Raw genomic sequence first — 19,194 nt, forward strand, 5'->3', positions numbered from 1 at the left:
CAGCATGCAGGGCTGTTTGTTACAAAGTGGCATGGATGGGTCGCGGTCCACTTACTTCCTCTGTTACCACCGCCATGGCACTCCGGCTCTTCTTCATTATCGCGATGAGATAGGGGGCTGCCACAATGGGAGGCCTGGATTCCAATTCTTCTGACACCCTTGAAACACAAGGAAAGTACAATCAATGAAAGATCATATACACCAGTATTTACCTACAATATATATTTGCAACTGATTTGACAGAAAAAGTGGACTCATTTTTTTTAAATCAAGATTCTCAGACTAGGAATACAATAATGTTTTACAAGATCAAAAGAATACACAAATCTATAGAGCGTGTTCTCGGATCATAGTATAGATGTACACAGTTTATGCAACATCGTGGCGGTTTTGAGCATCAAATAATCAATAATGTGCCCCGATAAAAAGGTTCTGACGGTAAAGTACAATCAGAATCTCTGAATAGGATAACGTTGCTTCTCTGCTGACTCTATTGCTCCTGGCCAATGGCTCTTTCTTACTCCTGATGTGTCAGAGTCCAAGCACATAGCGAAAGGGCCTAAGCACTGCCCTCCAAAGCTGTTAGGTACAACCTTGTGCACAGACCACTATAAAGCATGCATCTCTATGAGGGTGCACCTCCTTCACCTCCATTTAGGCAAGCAGGTGGGTTTAGACAATGACAGATTGCTCCACTGAATCCTGTTTGTCCTCTGCAGACCCTGCATTCTACCTGTAGCCCTGTGTGAGGTGCCTATGCAGATCCTTCCACTACTTCCCGGCTAGAATTGCACTTTATAAATCCCATAGGAACACTCAAGAATTCCCAGGATAGGGAGAGTAAAACCCAGTGGTGGAAGAACAGCAGAAAACAGAGCTGGACTGCTCGTGCCTTAATCGAAAGAATTCAAAGGATTTTCTGTCATAATTGAACACCTGTTTGCCTTTAGAACATACACAGTGAGGAAGGATAGCTCAGGGGCAATGCGTTTGTCTTGAAAGCAAGACAACACAGTGCAGCACAGGTTCAAATCCCGATCCCACACTTAGGAACCGCTGGCTGGTATTAAGCACGTTATAAAAGAACAATAAATCTCCTTCAAAAGTAGTGCAATTTTGCCCTTAAGTCGAAAGGTTGTGTGGCGAGGTGGGAGGACAGGCCACAGTGCCAAACGTGAGTCTGTCAACCAATCTTTTTTTTGGGGGGAGCACACAGAGGCAAACACTCACTGGTTTGAACATCACTTTTTAAAGATGGCTCTAGGGCACAATACCTGAAAAGTGCACTAAGAGTAACTCATTTAGCCCTACAGATGTCTGGAGGTGACCACCAACACGCCTTTAGCTCAAGTGGGCTATAAATCTATAATAGAGGTTTTCTATTCAAGAGGTGACAGTGTGCGACACATAAAGTAATCAAAGTGGGTATGCGCTCTGAGATTGATTTCCTTGCATCAGAAATGTGAAGATCTCAGTGACTGAACAGAGGATATGCAAGCAGTATTTTTGGGAGCATTTACATAATTCTGGCTACAATTCAGGGGAGTGTGCAGGTCTGCCTTACTATAATGGGAGATGGAAGGTGGTTTACAGTTTGCAGTTTTATAGTAAGCTCCATAATAGGAAATTCCAAAGTAATTCTGGGGTGAACCTGCGTAAAAGTGACCCGAAATATTTTCTTGTGAACCAGCTTCAAATTTTTGGAGACTCACAAATGTTAGTGGGTCTATTTAGACAGGAAAAACCATCCCTCCAACTCCCCCACTTCTCCATCTAATATCGAACCCTCACTGCACCCCCGGGCTTACCTCTGGTCTTAGCACCCAAAGGATTATAAAAAAACAGTGTTGAAATAAAAGAGAAATGTGGAAATGCCCCACTACTTGGCCGGGATATGCAAGCCCCCAGAATGTCAATAGGGCATATTGTAGGTCCCTTTGGGGATGGCAATAGCGCACCCGCCCTGTGTGGGGTGCAAATACATCCCCAGACTGACTGAGACTGAGGGACCATGCAATGCCCTATTGTGAGAATGAAGCTGGCTGATGTGGAGACCCACCACTGGGATATGCAGGCCAGTCTAAAACACTTACTTTCAAACATGAGGCCTTGTTAGTGTGAAAAGTGAAGCACACTCAAATTTGCCAAAATAGGAAGGTGAAGGAAAGTTGCCTTAAAACATTATTACAGCAGAATGTGCTTGATGGATTCCAAAAGACACGTGTTTCTGCAAATGCTGACTTCATGTAAATTGGGAAAATGCATATTTTGACTGAGAAAAAGGAAAAGGAAACAGCAGCATTATACATGAGATTGCCATACAATAAAATGCTGTGCATTTGGGAAATAAAAAGGAGCAGGGACTTATATCTAATTAGTACCTGGTGCGGGTGTTTCTCAGTGTAACAAATGCACCAATTTGTGCCTTTGCAAGCCTTATCCGACGGTAAGGCTGCACATGCTATTGTCCGTCTCGTCGCTTGATTTTTTTTATTTCAAGACCCATGGAAAGTCGCAGTCCCTTCTCTCTGTTCCATGTTGGAGGTTTTTTGTCTACTTTGTTTTCAACTTACTGGATTGGCTGCCACGAATATGGCCACCATGGAAACAGAAGATGGAATATGTTTTCCTGTCCGCAGTGGGCATTTTCTTTTCTTTTTTTTCAGATGTGAAACGCAACACGTCTCGCAGCCAAATAAAAACCACCTTTGGTACTGCAGTCTAATGGGCCACGGTTCAAATTGCAATAAGCCCCTTGCCTGCGTGTCAGTACCGCATAAGGTAATGCCCCCGGGATCTCCGTTAATTATAGGCCCGGGGCTAAGCGGTAATGGGCTGCATGCTCAGGGATTTTATTTACTCAAAAGTGAAGCCAAGTGACATATTTTATTTGACACAAACCAAAACACTTACTTTCCAACATGCAAACTGACATTGCTTAAATGGAAAGGCCTACTTAATTTTAAAAAAAGACACTGGTTTCCCATGTTAAATAATGGCCTATGTGTGGACAATTCAGAAGGAACACTCATGTCTTTTCAACCATCAGATCAAAGAAATATATTTGCCCATGGAAAAAAGGCCCTAATGCAATGCATGGAAATAAAATGTATGCCATGTAAAACACATATTTTGATTTAAAAAGACACTGTTTTCAGCTTGCAAATGTGATAGTAGTTTGTTCTTCCAGTATCCCCATTGAACTGCTGGACAGTGTATCTGGATCCCTGACCTCAGAGACCTTTGGGGTGATGCAGAAATCTAGATCTGTTTCAACAAAATTATACGAAATCCACTTTTGGAGATCAAACTCATGGAGGAGTCAGATAAGGAAGCACATGCCTGACCTCTTTTCCAATAAATGGTGCATTAGGCTTCAATCAAGATACCTTTTAAGGCACTCAATTGGCAAGCTGGAATAACATGGAGCCAAGCAGATGTCCAAGTCATGTTACTTTGGATAAAATGAAACTGCCTGGGTTTTGAGAAATGGAAACTCAAGGATGGCCCATATTATGTCTTGCCATTTGAGTAACATTGGACTCCTTTTTTTCTTAATACGGGGAGAAATGGACATGGCAATGAGCTCATCCAGGACTCACATTAAAGATCACAAAAGACTCTAATTTCCATGTAAATATTAATTTTACATTCAGAGATGAAAATGGGTTTTTGATACTCCTAATAATAAGAAAACAATCTGAAACTTGGTGAGCTGATAGAAAGTTAAAATAATGTGAGTTTTGTGAAGTTTGATGTTAATAAATATTTCAGCTCATGAGTACACTATGAAAAAAGATAGCTCCTCCCAGGAAGGTCACGCAGCAATAAAATGTGTGTTCCCTGATAAGTCATAACTGTGTAATTAAAAAATGTATATGTTTATGCAGTTATCTGAAAGGAGAAGATAGTTGTCATGAAGTGTGATTCTAAGAAAACCAAATATTTACAAATGAATGTAATTTCAAATGTTGCAGTTCTCTCCTCCCCATCATCCATAATATAGACCTCCTAAAACTCTTGGTCCTATCAGCTGGCAGTGTGCGGATTGGGAGGGGGAGCAAGAGAGATGTCCAATCCTTAGCATTGGAATATTCATAATATGTGTCATCAGCTCTATATAATTTCCGTTTTCAATCTAAAGAGGGACAGATGGAGAAACAGAAGAGAGCAGAAAGAGAAGCTAAGACTGACAACAACATAGAGCTGACAAAAAAGGAATTCTAACACCCAGGAGAGCAGATAGACAGGAGACCCTGGGGCACTTTCTGGGGACTTCTGTCTGGAAGCTGGGAGCCCTATCTGAGAGAGACCTGTGGCTGGAAGGACCTTGCTGTTAATAGAGAGCAGAGGTTTGAGCTACCTGCCTATACCTAAAAGAGGGTGTGAAATCTGGCTGACCTCCTGAGCTGAGAATAGAGAGCTCCTACATAGCTCCTACATAAGTAGCTATATCGCCAAAGCTATCCAGGGGTGAAGCTGTGTAGACCCGTAGCACATTTAATAAAGTAAATCCCAAAAATTCCCATATAGAAAAGATCACAGGATGATTTTTGTTCTAACAAACTTCATGCCCAGTGTGTTACAGCCATTTTAGTCAAATATGTAATTGTTCTAGGCCGTAAAGAACCCTCATATGGAAACTAAGGCACAATCACCATATGCTAGTGACACGACAGACACGAGGTTCGTTTTTCCAAACAAGTCTGGTTTATTTCAAAGTATTCTCAGTCGGCTGACTGGGGTCTAACGTCTTGCAACGTGTGTACCTGGACCTCGCGAGACGCAAGAGAGTGAGCAACGCTCAAGCTGCAATATTCATACATGACATGCAATCTTTTTGAAAGCAATTCAAACTGCCCATAATGTATCTTTTAGGCTAGTGTTCGATGATTGACAATCATGACATTTATGACACATTATGACAAGTCCTTCTTCAGTCTAAATATAGTTATTCTAGCAACAGTGGCAGAGACAGTTCTTTGTTATGGAGAACATAGAGCTCTTAGAACAGCAAGGCTATCATGTTCGTAGGAGAGACATTCTTAAACACGTTATCTGTGCGTTTCTATTCATGTACAAGAGGTCAGACAGTTCTGAGGCGGAAAATACCATTCTCCGTGAAGGAGTACCGCTAGAAAGAATAAAATTCATGTTTTCACTGCCTATTGCTACAGAGGTTGCGAGACAGGCCGGTACCTTGGCTGCTGATTATATGCAGTTTCTGCTCACCTTCAAGGACATTGTGAGGGAGGAAACAATGTATTTCTGTACTGCCTAACATTCCTGTCTGTGTTAATCTTTCAGCATTCAGACTGTGGCCTCGCGCCGGCATGAGCATTGAAGTATAGAATATATTTTGCAAAGCGGTTTTACATAGAAAAGAGGAAAGCAAATGGCAGATATCTCACAAAATGGACACCCTCTGGTTATTCTTAATACATTGACAATTCCATGCTGGTGAAGTATTGTGCATGATGTGATTGGTTTCTGGCCAACATAATATATTTACTATAGATACTATAGGGTTGTTTCTGGATTAACAATTGGATGACCCTATTTTCCTGGAACTCCTGACCTCCTTAAAGAAGAGGGGCATCCTTAATCCCAAAATAAGAATCCCTAAAATGCTGCCTTTCAAGTGAATGTAGTGTGTGCAAAACAAAGTTTCCCTTTCATTCCAAACAAGAATCCAAAAGCCCTGCATTTAATTTGAATGTGTATTCCAAAACAAATGTTTTCATATATTCCCATTGATTCCCAAATCTGAATCCCCAAGCCCTGCATTTCATTTGAATGTGTGTTCCCCATACGATTTTTCCATTGAGTTAATTTTCCCAAACCTTGCCTTTCAAATAAAAAGCCCACATTGAAATTACCATTATATTCTCACTCCCTGTATCTTTCCTTCAAACCAAATGGGTCATAGGTGTCTGGGGGTGGGGGCTGCTGGGAGAAAAGAGCACTGTGATCAACCAAGCAATCACTGTGTGTTTTTAAAGGTTCCTGTCTGTTAATGTACGAAGAAATCCTATGTGTGTTTTTAATTACAATTCAACCTGTGTTTGCTTTGGTAATTGAAAGTTTATCAAGAAATACATGTCAGTCAGTTGGTGCAAGCAATTTGCATGTGTGATTATTGTGTTGTGCCATGGAGTAGGTGGCTGATGTTATTGTGATTTGTTTATTATTCATTGTAGAAATGTAAATACATATACACTATTATTTCTATACACCACCCTGGTTCCTAGCTTATTGGTGATCCAGAGGGTATCTGCTGAATGGTGTTATACAGGTTGGAGACCTAACCAAATTGGAATCTTCTAAGCACTTTGTAGTTCGACACCTTGATTTGGCAGGGGGAATCCCTGAGCTGAGAGTGACCGTTCAATAAACCTTGACAAATTGGGGGCTCATTTGCAGTAGCAGCAGACTATTCATTTTGGTGTAATTGCATTGCAATGGATAGAAAGTTGTGTTTGCATAGTTAAGGTGCCACTCAGACTTGTAACCTGGGTTCAGGGAGGTGTGCAGATTGAATAGAAACATTTTGAGTTGACATTGTGAGCAGAAACTAAGCGGAATGGCTTGAGATTTCATCCCTGCATAGAGAGTAGATACGTTTGCAGAACACATTTCAAAATGAGCAGCATCAAATCAATATGGCCAGGTAGCATCTCCTATCCAAATTATTTATCATAGGTGAGTGGGTTGAGGAAGAACATGAATGGTGGTAAACCAGAATGATGCAGGAGGTTACCTCTGGAAATGTTGATATGTGGCAGGATAATGGTCTGTTAAATCAAGCACTAACAGACTTTTATATGACACAAAACAGTAGAGATGAGCAAAATAAAATGGCCCAGTTTACAGAATATATGTACTTCATTTGTTGATAGTAGAAGTACGCCATCAGAAAAGTGTGACCTCTGTGCAAAACCAGGCTGAGCTTTTGAATCAAGCCCAGCAAGAGCTGAAACAATTGCATGCTAAAGCACTAAAGAGCCACATTTTAACTTAAAACAAGAAAGTCTCATTGAACAGCCAAAAGATGAGTTAAAAACACAGCAACAAGAAAATGAAGAGTGTGAAATGCAGTTGTCTGCACTGCAAGAGGAGCATAAAGAATGTGTTGAAAATCTGGGCACACTGCAACACAAATTAAATGATCAGGTTACTCATAATAGAGTATGTTTAGAGGACATGATCACACTCCAATCCAAGGAATAAAATAAGCAATGTCGCCTAGCAATTTTCTGTGCAATTCGGTAGTTTTGCTAATCAAATTAACACTTCTGTAGCAAAGTTATCGATTTAAGTTGCCCTCTTCATTGAAAGCACAGCTTGCCCTCCATTCCTCTCTTGCCATCAGTGCTCTATTCACCCTCTTTCTCTGTTCACTTCAAGTGCTAATGGAGGGAAAGTGCAGCAGTAATCCTCTCCTCTTCTCTTAAGTGCCAAATGCATGTGTAGGAGTGCAAAATTGCAAACCAGAAGTAATCGGGATGATACTTTTATTAAGCTTTTTCTATCCTGTCTGGCAAAGACAAGTGTGTGTCATCATTAAATCTTTTAAAAAGACAGTCATGCATTTCCATTCCTAAAATGTAAGTTGTTAAATGAATACATAATTACACTCTTACTGCTGCCCTGGCCAACTTCTGCAACCTCTCCTTTGCACCGGGAGTCTTCCCATTCCCTCTAAAGCACTCTGTGCACCCCCTTCTCAAGAAACCCACAGCTGACCCATCTTGCCTCGCAAACTATCACCCGATCTCTATCACACCTTTTCCAGGCAAACTCTTGGAAAAGCTGGCCAGCTCGCAGCTTAACCTCCTCCCCCATTTTAATGGTTGTCTCCATGACCATCAATCTGGACTTACAGATGCCAGAAGCATGGAAACTGCTCTCCTGAACATCTGTGAAAACCTACTCTCCAACCATGGCTCTAATATCCCTTCTGTCCTCATCCTACTCAATCTCCCTTCTGTCTTCGACACGGTCAACCATACCATCCTGCTCAACTGTCTTCGTGACAACCTGGGTATCACTGATCAGATTCTGGCCTAGCTGACCTCTTTCCTCTCTGATCGACCCTCTCAGGTCCAACCAGGGTCCTTCCTTTCCTCTCTCTCTCTCTCTCTCTCTCTCTCTACCTGCAGTGTTCCCTAGGGGTCTAACCTCTTTCCCTGGCTTTTCAACCAATACCAGACAACTCTCGCCTATCGCATTGCCTCTTTCTGCCAAATTTTCAGTTCTATGAGGATCACACTCAACTAATTTTCAGGATGTCCTTGGCCACCTCTTCTCCTTCTCTCATCTCTGACTGTATGATTGCTATTCAGGAGTGGTGTACTGCCAATGATCTCTGCCTCAATGCCAGTAAAACGGAAATCCTCGTCATCGGTTCACCTTCACCCACCGTACCTGTCACTCTCTTGCCGGCCTCCTTTGGCCATCCTCCTACCCCCAACTATGAGTTCAAGAACCGTGGGGTCATCTTTGACTCTACGCGTTCCTTTTCTGCCCACATGTCTAATGTCTCTAAAAAATCTAACTTCCAGCTACACCATCCACAGAGTCATTCTTCCTTTCCTATCCTTCCCCCAGAAGCTCATTGTATCTCGAGCCCTGGTTCTCTCTATGCTGGACTACTGCAAAAGCCTCTTTCTAAATCTACCTACTTCTACTCTCCGCCCCTAGGCAACTCATCCAGAACAGGACTGCAAGACTTGTCCTTGGCCTCAAGCCCTGGGATCATATCTCTGCAGCCCTGAAATCTCTTCATTGGCTCCCAGTGGCTGTAAGGATAAAATTCAAGACCTTTTGCATTGTCCACAAGGCTTTCTGGGGCCTGGGTCAAAAATACCTTCAACTTTCCCCCCGCAAATACCTTCCATCTGTAGCTCTTCACTCCTCCGCCTCCAACTCCCTCAGGGTCAGTCGTTTCTCAAAGAAACATGCTGGGGGCAGATCTCAGTCTTCGGGTGGGGCCTCCCTCTGGATCAGCCTCCCTGCCACTCTGAAACATGAGGAGAACCATCTCCTGTTTCGGAAGCACCTGAAGACCTTTGTCTTTGCTTCTGCCTTTTCTCCTCCTCTCCCCTGTTGATCTGTTCTGCTTAGGCATCATGCCCCTGGTTACCCTCTGATTTCGGGCACAGGTTCTTGCCCATCCTGCCATGCACCCACACTGCCTCCTGGCAACCCTTGCACTTTGGGTATGTATCTGTAACCCTACAGTCGCCCCCTTTCCCAGCACTTACCAGACACCCCTGGTCTGTACCTTTAACCTAGCACTTGCCATCTGCTTGCTGTACTCACATTTGTTTTTGTTGTTTTTTCATTCATATGCTCAGCGCTTTTCCACTTCCCCCTTCCTCCTCTGCACTTTCTCCCGTCCCTCTCCCCCACACTTGTGCAATCTCAATATCACTAGGCCTAGTAAGATCATTGTTTTTGTTCTCCCTTGTTCCCCTTCCTTGCCTCTTCACGCTCTGAAACACATGTGTATGAGCGCAATACAAATAAAATATCCATATCAATATTGAGACTGTAAAACCTTGCATCGATCCATTTTCAAGTTTAGGTTAGTGTATCTGCATTTCATAGTTTCCACTATATTTCATTTTGGGGAAGATGCATCATGTTGACTAGTGAACCTTTGAAAATGTACATTATCAGATGATCAAATGCTTACACACCTAGTTCTGTAACCTGCAGGTTGCATACATCTTGCAACTGGTGCTAAAACCATGATCTAACCCATACTCCTTCACATTCTATATTATCACCCTCTTGCTTTATTCCAGGTACCCTGACATTGAGAAGACCACAAACTAAAATATGCCACCTAGTTCTGCTTAGTCTCTTTCTTTTCTCTTACATAATAAATATACAAAGTGAGCTAAATGCTTACACAAAGTAGTGATCAATAGTTCCATCCAGGCAGTAGATCTACAGATCTACTTCAATACCAAACACTATAGTTAGCCTCTAGAGATCGCTTTGCTTTATGATTGTATTATGTTTTACCACCATGGGGCCAGATTACAGAAACTTTGCACCGGTGCAAGTGCAAAGCTGCACGGTATTAGCACTAGGGCAAACTTTGCCCTATTTTTAAAAACAGTGGCACACACTAGAAAACTACTGCACCATGACAAGGGCAGTTTGGCATATTAAAAGCACCAGGGCAAAAATTGCCCTAGTGCAAAATAGATACATTTTTGATGCATTTTTGCATGAGGGCAAAGTGTGCCCTAGTGCTAATACCATTCCGTATTAGCACTAGGGCAACCTTTGCCCTGGTGTAAAAATGCAGTAGAAATGCATCTTTTTTGTTCTAGGGTAATTTTTGCCCTGGTACTTTTAATAGGCCAAATTGCCCTTGTCATGGTGCAGTAGTTTTCTAGTGTGTGCCACTATTTTTAAAAATAGGGCAAACTTTGTCCTAGTGCTAATACCGTGCAACTTTGCCCTGCCTTGGGGCAAAGTTTCTGTAATCTGGCCCCTGGAGGATACAGCTGGCCAAAGGGTTTTCAGAGCCTTTTTTATCATATCTATTTATTTGTGCCATTCATGCAGCTGACCTTTTACATTTTACAGAACCTCATCTATAGCTCGCAAAGTCATTTCGCCCCCTCAGTTGAATAGACTTTATCGAGGGCGAGTAGCATTCATAAGAGATATTTGAAACTTTTATATAACATCTACCTTGCAGTAAATGTCAAATAAAATGTTCACGGTGCATGGCTGGAATCTGGGTGGCAGCAGTGTGCCAAACATAAAGTGGATTTGTAGTGACATGCACCATTTTACAGACATAGCATTATACATTTGTTGTCCTCTGTTGCTATGAGTTAAGTACATTTCTCTTAGGCTGAATGGGTAAGCTAAGTTACCCGACCTGCAGGTCTAGCTGACGTTTAAAGAATTTATTTTCAAGGCCTGACTCCTCTAACAAATGTCTTATTTCAGAGTTAAGCAAAACTGCTGTATTGTTGCTCATTTCATGTCTTGGGTACGAATGCCATCCAGTGACATAAACAATATTAGTACAAAATTGCTAATCAAATGTGTCTGTGTGCTAATCAAAAACATTTTAATTAGCATACTCTGCTAATCAATTTTTGAAAACTAATGTATGCCTTGCAATCGCAAATAAAACAATTGAAAAATGAAAATAGGCAATGAATTATCAAAGGGATATAGCCCCAAGGAGATTTTAATCAAATTCACCAAAATCTGGACACTTTGAAACAACAGAGAAAGCAATTGACAAAAGAAAAAGACCTATTAAACCAAGAGTATAGTGTCCTTTCTCAGGAAGTGCATCGGTTAAAGACCAAAGAAGAGAAAAAGTAGTCAGATTCACAGGAACTGAGTGATGTTAGGTGAGAAAATGCACAATTAATGGAACGTGTGAGGCAAGCAGAGATTGAAATAGTGCAGGCAACACAGTGCAGAACTGCACAAGAGGAAAATATTAGTCTCTTGAAAAGAAAAGATCTGAATATGCACGCACGATGCAAGCTTCACAAAAGGAAAATGTGTCCCATTTTGAAGCAATCAAGGAACTAAAAGATTGAGTAATAGCCCACAGAAAAGTGCTAGCAGCCACTCAAACAATCTTATCAGAATTAAAAACTCAGGTGTCTGGATCCCAGCAAGAGATAGGGACAGAGAAAAACAGGATTGAGAGGTTGGAAAATGAAATAGCCAAATACAAACAGGCTGTGTGGCAACCTGACCAGTCAGGGTACGTAAAAGCTCCCGCGATCACGGATTGATGACCTCTCTAATAGGGACCTCAAGCCAATTAACCACTTAAAAGGTCCAGAGTGCAGCTGACCTCATGCGTACCACTTATTAAGAACAGGGAAAAATGAAGCAGGTGGACTCACCAGGGCATAGTCAAACTGATCCAGAAGGCCAGTCCTTATCTGATATTTATGAGTATTCACAGTTACCAATCAGAAAGGAAGGTGGCCAGACCAGTGGGCTCTGGGAAATCAGAAATAGCCTAGCAAGTACTTCTGATCAGGAGGACTCCTATGATGACAATATCAGGGAGTTGGACTGGCAGAAAATGAAACTACAAAGGGACCACCTAGTCTGCTTTGCAGAAAGAGAAGAGCCAGTGTTTCTGCACAGAAAGAGCATCTTGAAAAACTCCATACATTCAGGGAGGTGGGGGGATTTCCCCACCATACCTTGAAGGAGGGATGAGGAGGTTGAGTACTCTCCTGTGCAGAAAGGTGACTACAAGGAAAAAGACCCTGAGAGTTTACTGCATTATAGGAGAGAAGAGTCCAGACCCTGTGACTCCAGGAGGTCTTCCCAGGCTCATAGAGGTAGGGAGTGCCTAGAGGACAGGGAATGGACCACCAACAGTAGCAGCTCTGAGTCAGAGGGTGAGTAAACTCAGGTGCAGCAGAAAATGAAGTCTGCCAAACAGAAAAACGGTCTTGTGAAAGACCCAATTTAGCAGATAAAGTCCATACAGGGCTTCATGACTCCATAATATAAGAATGCAACATATTAGATATGGGAGCATCTAGAGCTTTATGAGCAAATGATGACATCATTTGAAATTAAAAATGATGGAATTTGCATGGAGTTTGTTAAGTGGACATTCTCCCCTGAATACTCCAGCTTTTTTGCAGGACTGAAGAATCAAGATCACTATAAATGGTCCACCCATTTTGAAACACTTTTCTACTGATAGAAACTTACAGGAGGCCCGCAAGGTGGCATACAACCTGCATTGTGGGGAAGACCAAGTGCCAAAAGAGTTTGCTAAGGATTTGAAATTAGCATTTTCCCAGACTTCTAGGTCGGAGAATACGATGAGTAGGGAGTTCATCAATACATACTTCCATGCGCTCCTCAAATACATTATGACCGAATTAGTGAGAGATTTTCATGAGCATAGGACCCAGAATTGGGTGATTGAACATGCCACCAGGATCTATTAGGTCCAAAAGCCCTCAGAAAAAAGAAATCACCCTAAAACCACAAAACCATCCAACACACCTGCTGCTCCAAAGGTGACAGAGGTAAGAAATACTCCTCCATTGGGTTTGGAGATGGGGGGGCCTAAAATTACTCCTTCTGCCAACAAGCAGAACGACAGGCAGAGGAGACCCTCAGATTCAGCCCAATCGAGGGGGGGTCAGGCAGGATACCAGACACTGACCCTTCTGACCTTTCTATCTATGTAAGTCCAAAATACAAAGGCACAAGACCTATAACTGGATATATATGGACTCCCCAAGAACAAGGGTGGGGGGGTCCAATCATGGTACATACCACCCCAGGAAAGCTCTCTCCAAACTTCCCTCTGGAGGGAAGTATTACTGCACTTCCCAACTTGAACTTCTTTCCAAGGTACCCCCAAAACCTGAATTTCCAGAATAATCCTCTTCTCTCTCCCCACTTTCAGGACAATAGATTCCTGGACCCAGGAGAGAGGAGACCTAGGATGGACATAGGGTGGAAAGTTATCAGGGAAACTTCAATACCCGAGCTACTCTGGGAGAAGGGACAATTAGTCTTTCCGTAAGAAGCAAAGGTATGAATCAAGACCTCCTTAGCACCAGAATAGGTTTCACAACTGGAGCGTCAGGTCCAACAACTAACCCAAGACCTGGGTCACATGGTGAGTCGAACCGTCAAATGGAGCATGCTGCCCACAATTACCCAACATCTGGGTCTGATGCCCTGGGGAGAAATGACTGGAAGAAAATTCTCACAACAAACAGGTTCCTGAGGAGGAGGCCCGGGTGGAGGGGAGATGCAGAGCCCTAGAGGAAGCTTACTTTCCCACCGGAACAAAACCCCAGGAAACCTGAATATGAATCTTCTGCCCCTATAAAAGCTGGAACCTAGAGAACAGAGGGTAAGTAGGAGAAAGCAAAAGAAAACCCACATTGTGGAGGAAGTCTGCATCATCCCTATTGAATGAGAAGAATCCCTAGAGGATTCAGGCAAGACAATCTTCTCTTTAAGGGATGGAGGGATCTCTCCCAAGTTAAAATGGGTCACAAAAGACCCGGATTTTAACTGGGTAAGTATGGAGACCAACCAAGAGCAAGACACTAACAGGTTCTGGGAACTGTTTCCCGGAAAAGGGGAGAGAGAAGCATGATTGTGTGCTCCCAGCCAGGTACAGGGATAGTGTACATTATCACCATTGATAGACACTGGAACTCAAGCCACCCTCCTGTCCAAAAAAGCCCTTCAACCAACTGAAGTTAGGTAGGGGGAGAGTCACCAAATTCTGCTCACACCTCTTCCTGGACATTACCAAAGCTTTGACGGGAATGATATTTCCGTCGAAGGGACTGACGATTTGGAAATAAAAATTGGGCAACATAGGGTGAAACACCCGGTGATAATCATAACTCCCAAGGGCACACTGCGTCTATTGGGGAATGACCTCCTTTGGAGATATCACACCTGATTGACTGTGTGAACCAGGTCCTCTGGTCCCAGACTAACTGGCCGATCAAACTTAAACAAAGCACAAATGATGTGAGTTTGATGGCACATGCAATATGATTAAACAACGTTCTGAGAAAGTGGAATTTCATTTCCAGAACAATCAGGTGGCAGATATCACTGTATAGGAGAAGAACCTGGTGATGGGAACTCTTTGCAATTCTTGAACATCAACTTTATTCCCATTTTAAAGTGGCATTCCATACTGGAAGGGAATACTCTGAAATGTTATACTAGTCTGAAACGAGAAGAAAACCTGAGTCCCATAAGAAGGGACGATGAAAAACCGGCTCAAAGTCTGACTGACATCCAGATAAAGGATGTACAGCTGTTTTTCCCCAATTCAGATAAATGAGGGGAAGGAACCTGTTCTCAGCAGAGCATGCCTGAATAGCGGATGAAGTTTCATCAGTGAAGCATTATTCAGGAAACTCCCAAAAGATCAGACAATTCCCACATTTAAATTGATTGAAAAATAGGAAGAATGTCTGGAAACCCCAAGTTCTAAACATCTCCTGCCTAGCAGGTGTATGCTAAAGCTTCTATTGGCAACAAAAGCATAGAAGAATGTTGTTGGGTCATGAGAGATGTCCCTTTCGCCTTTTATTTAGGCAGCAAAATGTTCAATCAATTTGCAATTAATTTGGACCTAATTAATAATAAAGCCTGATCCTGACTCGGGAGTAGCCCTATGAGCTTTGACAATACTGAAGAAGCATTTCGGTCAGCTCAATTGCTGCCTGATGTTGTTCAAGTCCAAGAGAGAGAAGAGGTTACCATCCTAGGATATGTGCAGCAATTTATAGTTCCCCTAAAAATTAAGCGAGGACAGAACCTCAAAAATCAGGACGCCTATGTAAATTTGAATTATCATCTCCAACAGCAAGGTTTGTGTTTACATCTGATACCCCTAGACGACCTAGAAAACAACACCATTCAAATATTGGTGGATAACAGCGACCCTGCAAGTATCACTTTGGGCCAGACACCTTTATTGGAATGGCGGTTGATGCCCAACATTATTCTATTGATTTAGTTAATGAGATCATTCGCTCTGCCCTCTTGCTTCTCCACTCTTTTTGACTGCTTACTCTCTGTTCTCTCCTCCTTTCCCTTCTCCCTTTTCATATCTCCTCCCCTTACCTTCTATGCACTTACTCTATCTGAATTGTCCCTGGACCTAATATGATAGCAACCTCATCTGTTTCCTCCACCCTCCCATTTCGTTTTTTTTCTTCCCCATCCCCTCCAGCACTATCTGAAATGTCGTCAGGCCTAGTATGATAGACGCTTGCTTTGTTCCTCCCCTCCCTTTCTGCACCCCTCTCCCTCACCTTTTGTTTTTCTCCGGCTCTACCATAAATGTCGTCAGGCCTAGTACGGTAGTCGCCTGTCTGTTTCCATTTCCTTCCCACTCTCCCCCTCCCTTCCTTATCTATGTCTTAGCTCTTGCACTATCTGAAATGTCGTCAGGCTGAGTACGATAGTTAATTTCACATCCTTACTGTTCATGGCCTGTAAGAATGTCTTTGTATTTTCCCTTGTTCCCTCCCTTGCCTTGAAGTGCTTTGAAACACATTGTGTATAGGCACTATATAAATAAACTATCATATCATGTCATATCATATCAATCCCAAATGACTGCTTCAATATCAACAACGGTATCCCGCCTGAAAAGAATTTCACCAGGTAAGGGGGAGATTTCTTAGTGTACTCTTCCTGCCCTTATGGTGTGGAAGAGGTTACCTGTGACACCAGGAAGGATGAGGTAGTATACAAATCAACAGTGACTACCTCCCATCACAAACCTCCCATCCTTTAACAACTTGGTACTGCGGACATTCAAACCTAGTGGCCAAGTGAGACCATGTGCAGACCTGAGAGAGTTGAACAAACGGGTCCACATGTCAAGACAGCCACTTCCTTACATTGATCAAGGGCTGGCAAAGATCCAATGGTCAAAGCTGTACACCACCATTGACCTGACCAACAATTACTGGACAGTACCCATGAGTAGGGAAGGCCAGTACAAGCTTGCCTTTGCCTTTGCGGGGCAGCAATACATGTGGACCTGAAACTCCTTTAGATACATAAATCCAGCAACAAATGTAACATCTCCCTACATAAGCCAATGCCCAATTTGGGCGTAAGGGGAAATCTGGCCTATGTGGATGATATTCTGATCAAGAGCTCAACTCTGGAGGAAGATATTGCAGAAATACGCCTTTTCTGTCCCAGTTACAGAAAGACGGAGCAAAACTATCCTACCAGAAGGCACAGTGCATAAAACCCTTGTGAACTTCTTGGGGCATGAGATCACCCCTGACGGTCTCAGTCCCCAGGAAAAAAGGTGAAAGCCTTATTGAAATTGAAAGACTCTACTACTCTGCAAGAATTAATAAGCCTTCTTGAACTAACTAATTATAGTAGAAAGTTCATTGTAAACTACTTAACGGTCACTTGACCTTTGGTCTATTTATCAAGGGCCGAAGTCATGTGGGAGTGGTGTCCATAGCAAACTGAGGCAGTTAGACAACTGAAAAGAAGCCATTCCCAAGGTCCTTGTTTGGCTTACCCCATTAAGAATAAGGAGTTGTTCTTTGAGACAGAGGTTTCAGATACCTGCCTAACAGCTGTATTGTATCAGAAGCACGACAAGATCAATAAAGTAATCTCGCACGAAAACACAACTTTGTCATCTGTGGAGGAAAAAATCAACAATTGCAAAAAGGCACTCCTGGCAACAGTGTGGGCATTGAAAAATGACAGCCCGTTTATCCAGGGAGCGCACACCATTGTGGAGACTCATCACCAGCCCATGCAATACTTACAAAGTGACCAAATCCAAACAGGGAACTTAAGTAATTCCAGAATTACTTCCTGGATTCTTTCCATGCAAGGCTTTCCTGTGGAGGTCAGATATGGCCAAAACAAGAAGAGGCTTCTAGCGCAAGTATTGGCTGACTTCCATGACTGTGCTCAAGAAAACTGTCTTGAGGACGAAAGTCCCAGGACCAATGACAATATGGAGGCATACGTTACTTGCCTGCACAAAGTCTATGCTTAACGGCCCGGTGCGCTCTATAAATAAATAAACAATACAAACAATACAATACATGTGTCAGGGGATACCCACAGTTTATCTTGATGGGTGCTCCAACCATATTCACAATAACAGGGAAAAGTGGCATGAATGATACCGCACAACTGTCTGCTGTGCACAAAATAGGTCCCCAAAGTAGTCAGGTGGCCGAGTAGATGGTGGTGCATCAAGCCATCCTCACTGCAGCACACCACAAACTCAAACAACTGGTCATAATCACTGATTCTGATTATGTCAGGAATGGGTTTGTGGAACACCTAATTAACTTGAAAAATCGAGGCAGCTGTGTGAAAACAATGAACCCCTAAAGCATCAGAAATGAATCCAATCAATTGATGATCTGGTAACCTCCAATGGGATGACCGTATATTGGAAAAAGATCAGAGGACGCTTCAAAATAGAGGGACAAGACAAGACTGGAAATGACTTGGTTGAACAGTTGGCAAAAACCAGAATCATTCACAGGGATATAATAGAAACTGAATCCTTGCTGGGGGAAATCCAAGTCACTGCTGTCACCAGGTCCCAAACCCATGGCAACAATGAATTCTCAACTGACAATTGGAGTAAAGAAAGCCCAGATGCAAATTGGATTACTGCCCAAAAATATGACCCGAGTATTAGGAAATGTTATCAACATATTGAAGACCCCATGAATTTTCCTCTGATAGAATCTGCTTATATCGGGAAAGAGGATCTCTGGGTATTGATGAAGTTTTACAAATTCTCCGAATTCAAGAAGGTTAGTTGGTATTGAGATTCCTAACTGGATGTGACCAGTGGGTTGTCCATACCTCATTCCGAAGCCTGAGGTTGAGTGACACCCATGATGCTGCCATTGTCAGTCATATGGGGTTTTATACGACACTAGAAATCTTGTGCAAGGTCGCAAACTGGCCACACATGGGTCAGAAGCTCAACCTCTACTTAAAGGGGCGTCTTGTGTGTGCTCAGTTTCACCAAATTCTCTCTCACACAGAGCTCCTCTACAGAAAAGGGGAATGACACTGCCTTGGTCAGATTAGCACATTGATTTCATCGGGACAGTGATTCCTCTTCTAGAGGAATCAAATACATGTTGACAGAAACATGTTTGTTTACCAAGTGGGTAGAATATCTTCTGGCCCCAAATTGTAAATTGGAGACAGTTGCCACACCAATGATAAACCACATCTCTCGTTTCGGCCTCCCCCAATGGATTGTGTCAGACCAAGGAAGTAATTTTACCAGCAAGGTGATGACTAAGATGTGGGAGATTCTAGGGGTAAAAAGAAAAATCCACATTGCCTACCACCTAGCCTCGAGCGGGGGAATTGAGAGGTACAATGAGACAATTGTGGGCATCTTGAAAAGGTTTGTGACTGACTCTGGACATAGTTGGGACATCTGATTACCACTTGTCCTGGTGGCCATTAGGTCCACACTGTCTTCTGCAACAATATTTTCTTTATTTGAGCTCATGACTGGATGAAAAATGGTGCTGCCCAAACATACGCTCTACATACACTACCCATAAGTATATTGAACATTTAAGGAAACACCTTTTGCTAATGCTCAGCGCAATTTAGAAAAGTCGGCAGACTGGA

General features: G+C 42.7%; 1 protein-coding gene across 2 annotated transcripts in view; it reads right to left on the minus strand.

Moving 5' to 3' along the window:
* The window catches only part of PDE4B (phosphodiesterase 4B), a 2,420,935-nt gene that overhangs the window by 1,892,251 nt on the left and 509,490 nt on the right, over positions 1-19,194 (minus strand). For both annotated transcript variants that reach the window (XM_069641971.1, XM_069641970.1), the window contains one exon: positions 56-158. In XM_069641971.1, the coding sequence (XP_069498072.1) occupies positions 56-97 (42 nt within the window). In that variant the 5' untranslated portion in view covers positions 98-158. The remainder of the gene's footprint in view (positions 1-55; positions 159-19,194) is intronic.

The sequence above is a fragment of the Ambystoma mexicanum genome, chromosome 1q, assembly GCF_040938575.1.
Source record: "Ambystoma mexicanum isolate Mex_15411 chromosome 1q, UKY_AmexF1_1, whole genome shotgun sequence".
NCBI lineage: Eukaryota > Metazoa > Chordata > Amphibia > Caudata > Ambystomatidae > Ambystoma > Ambystoma mexicanum.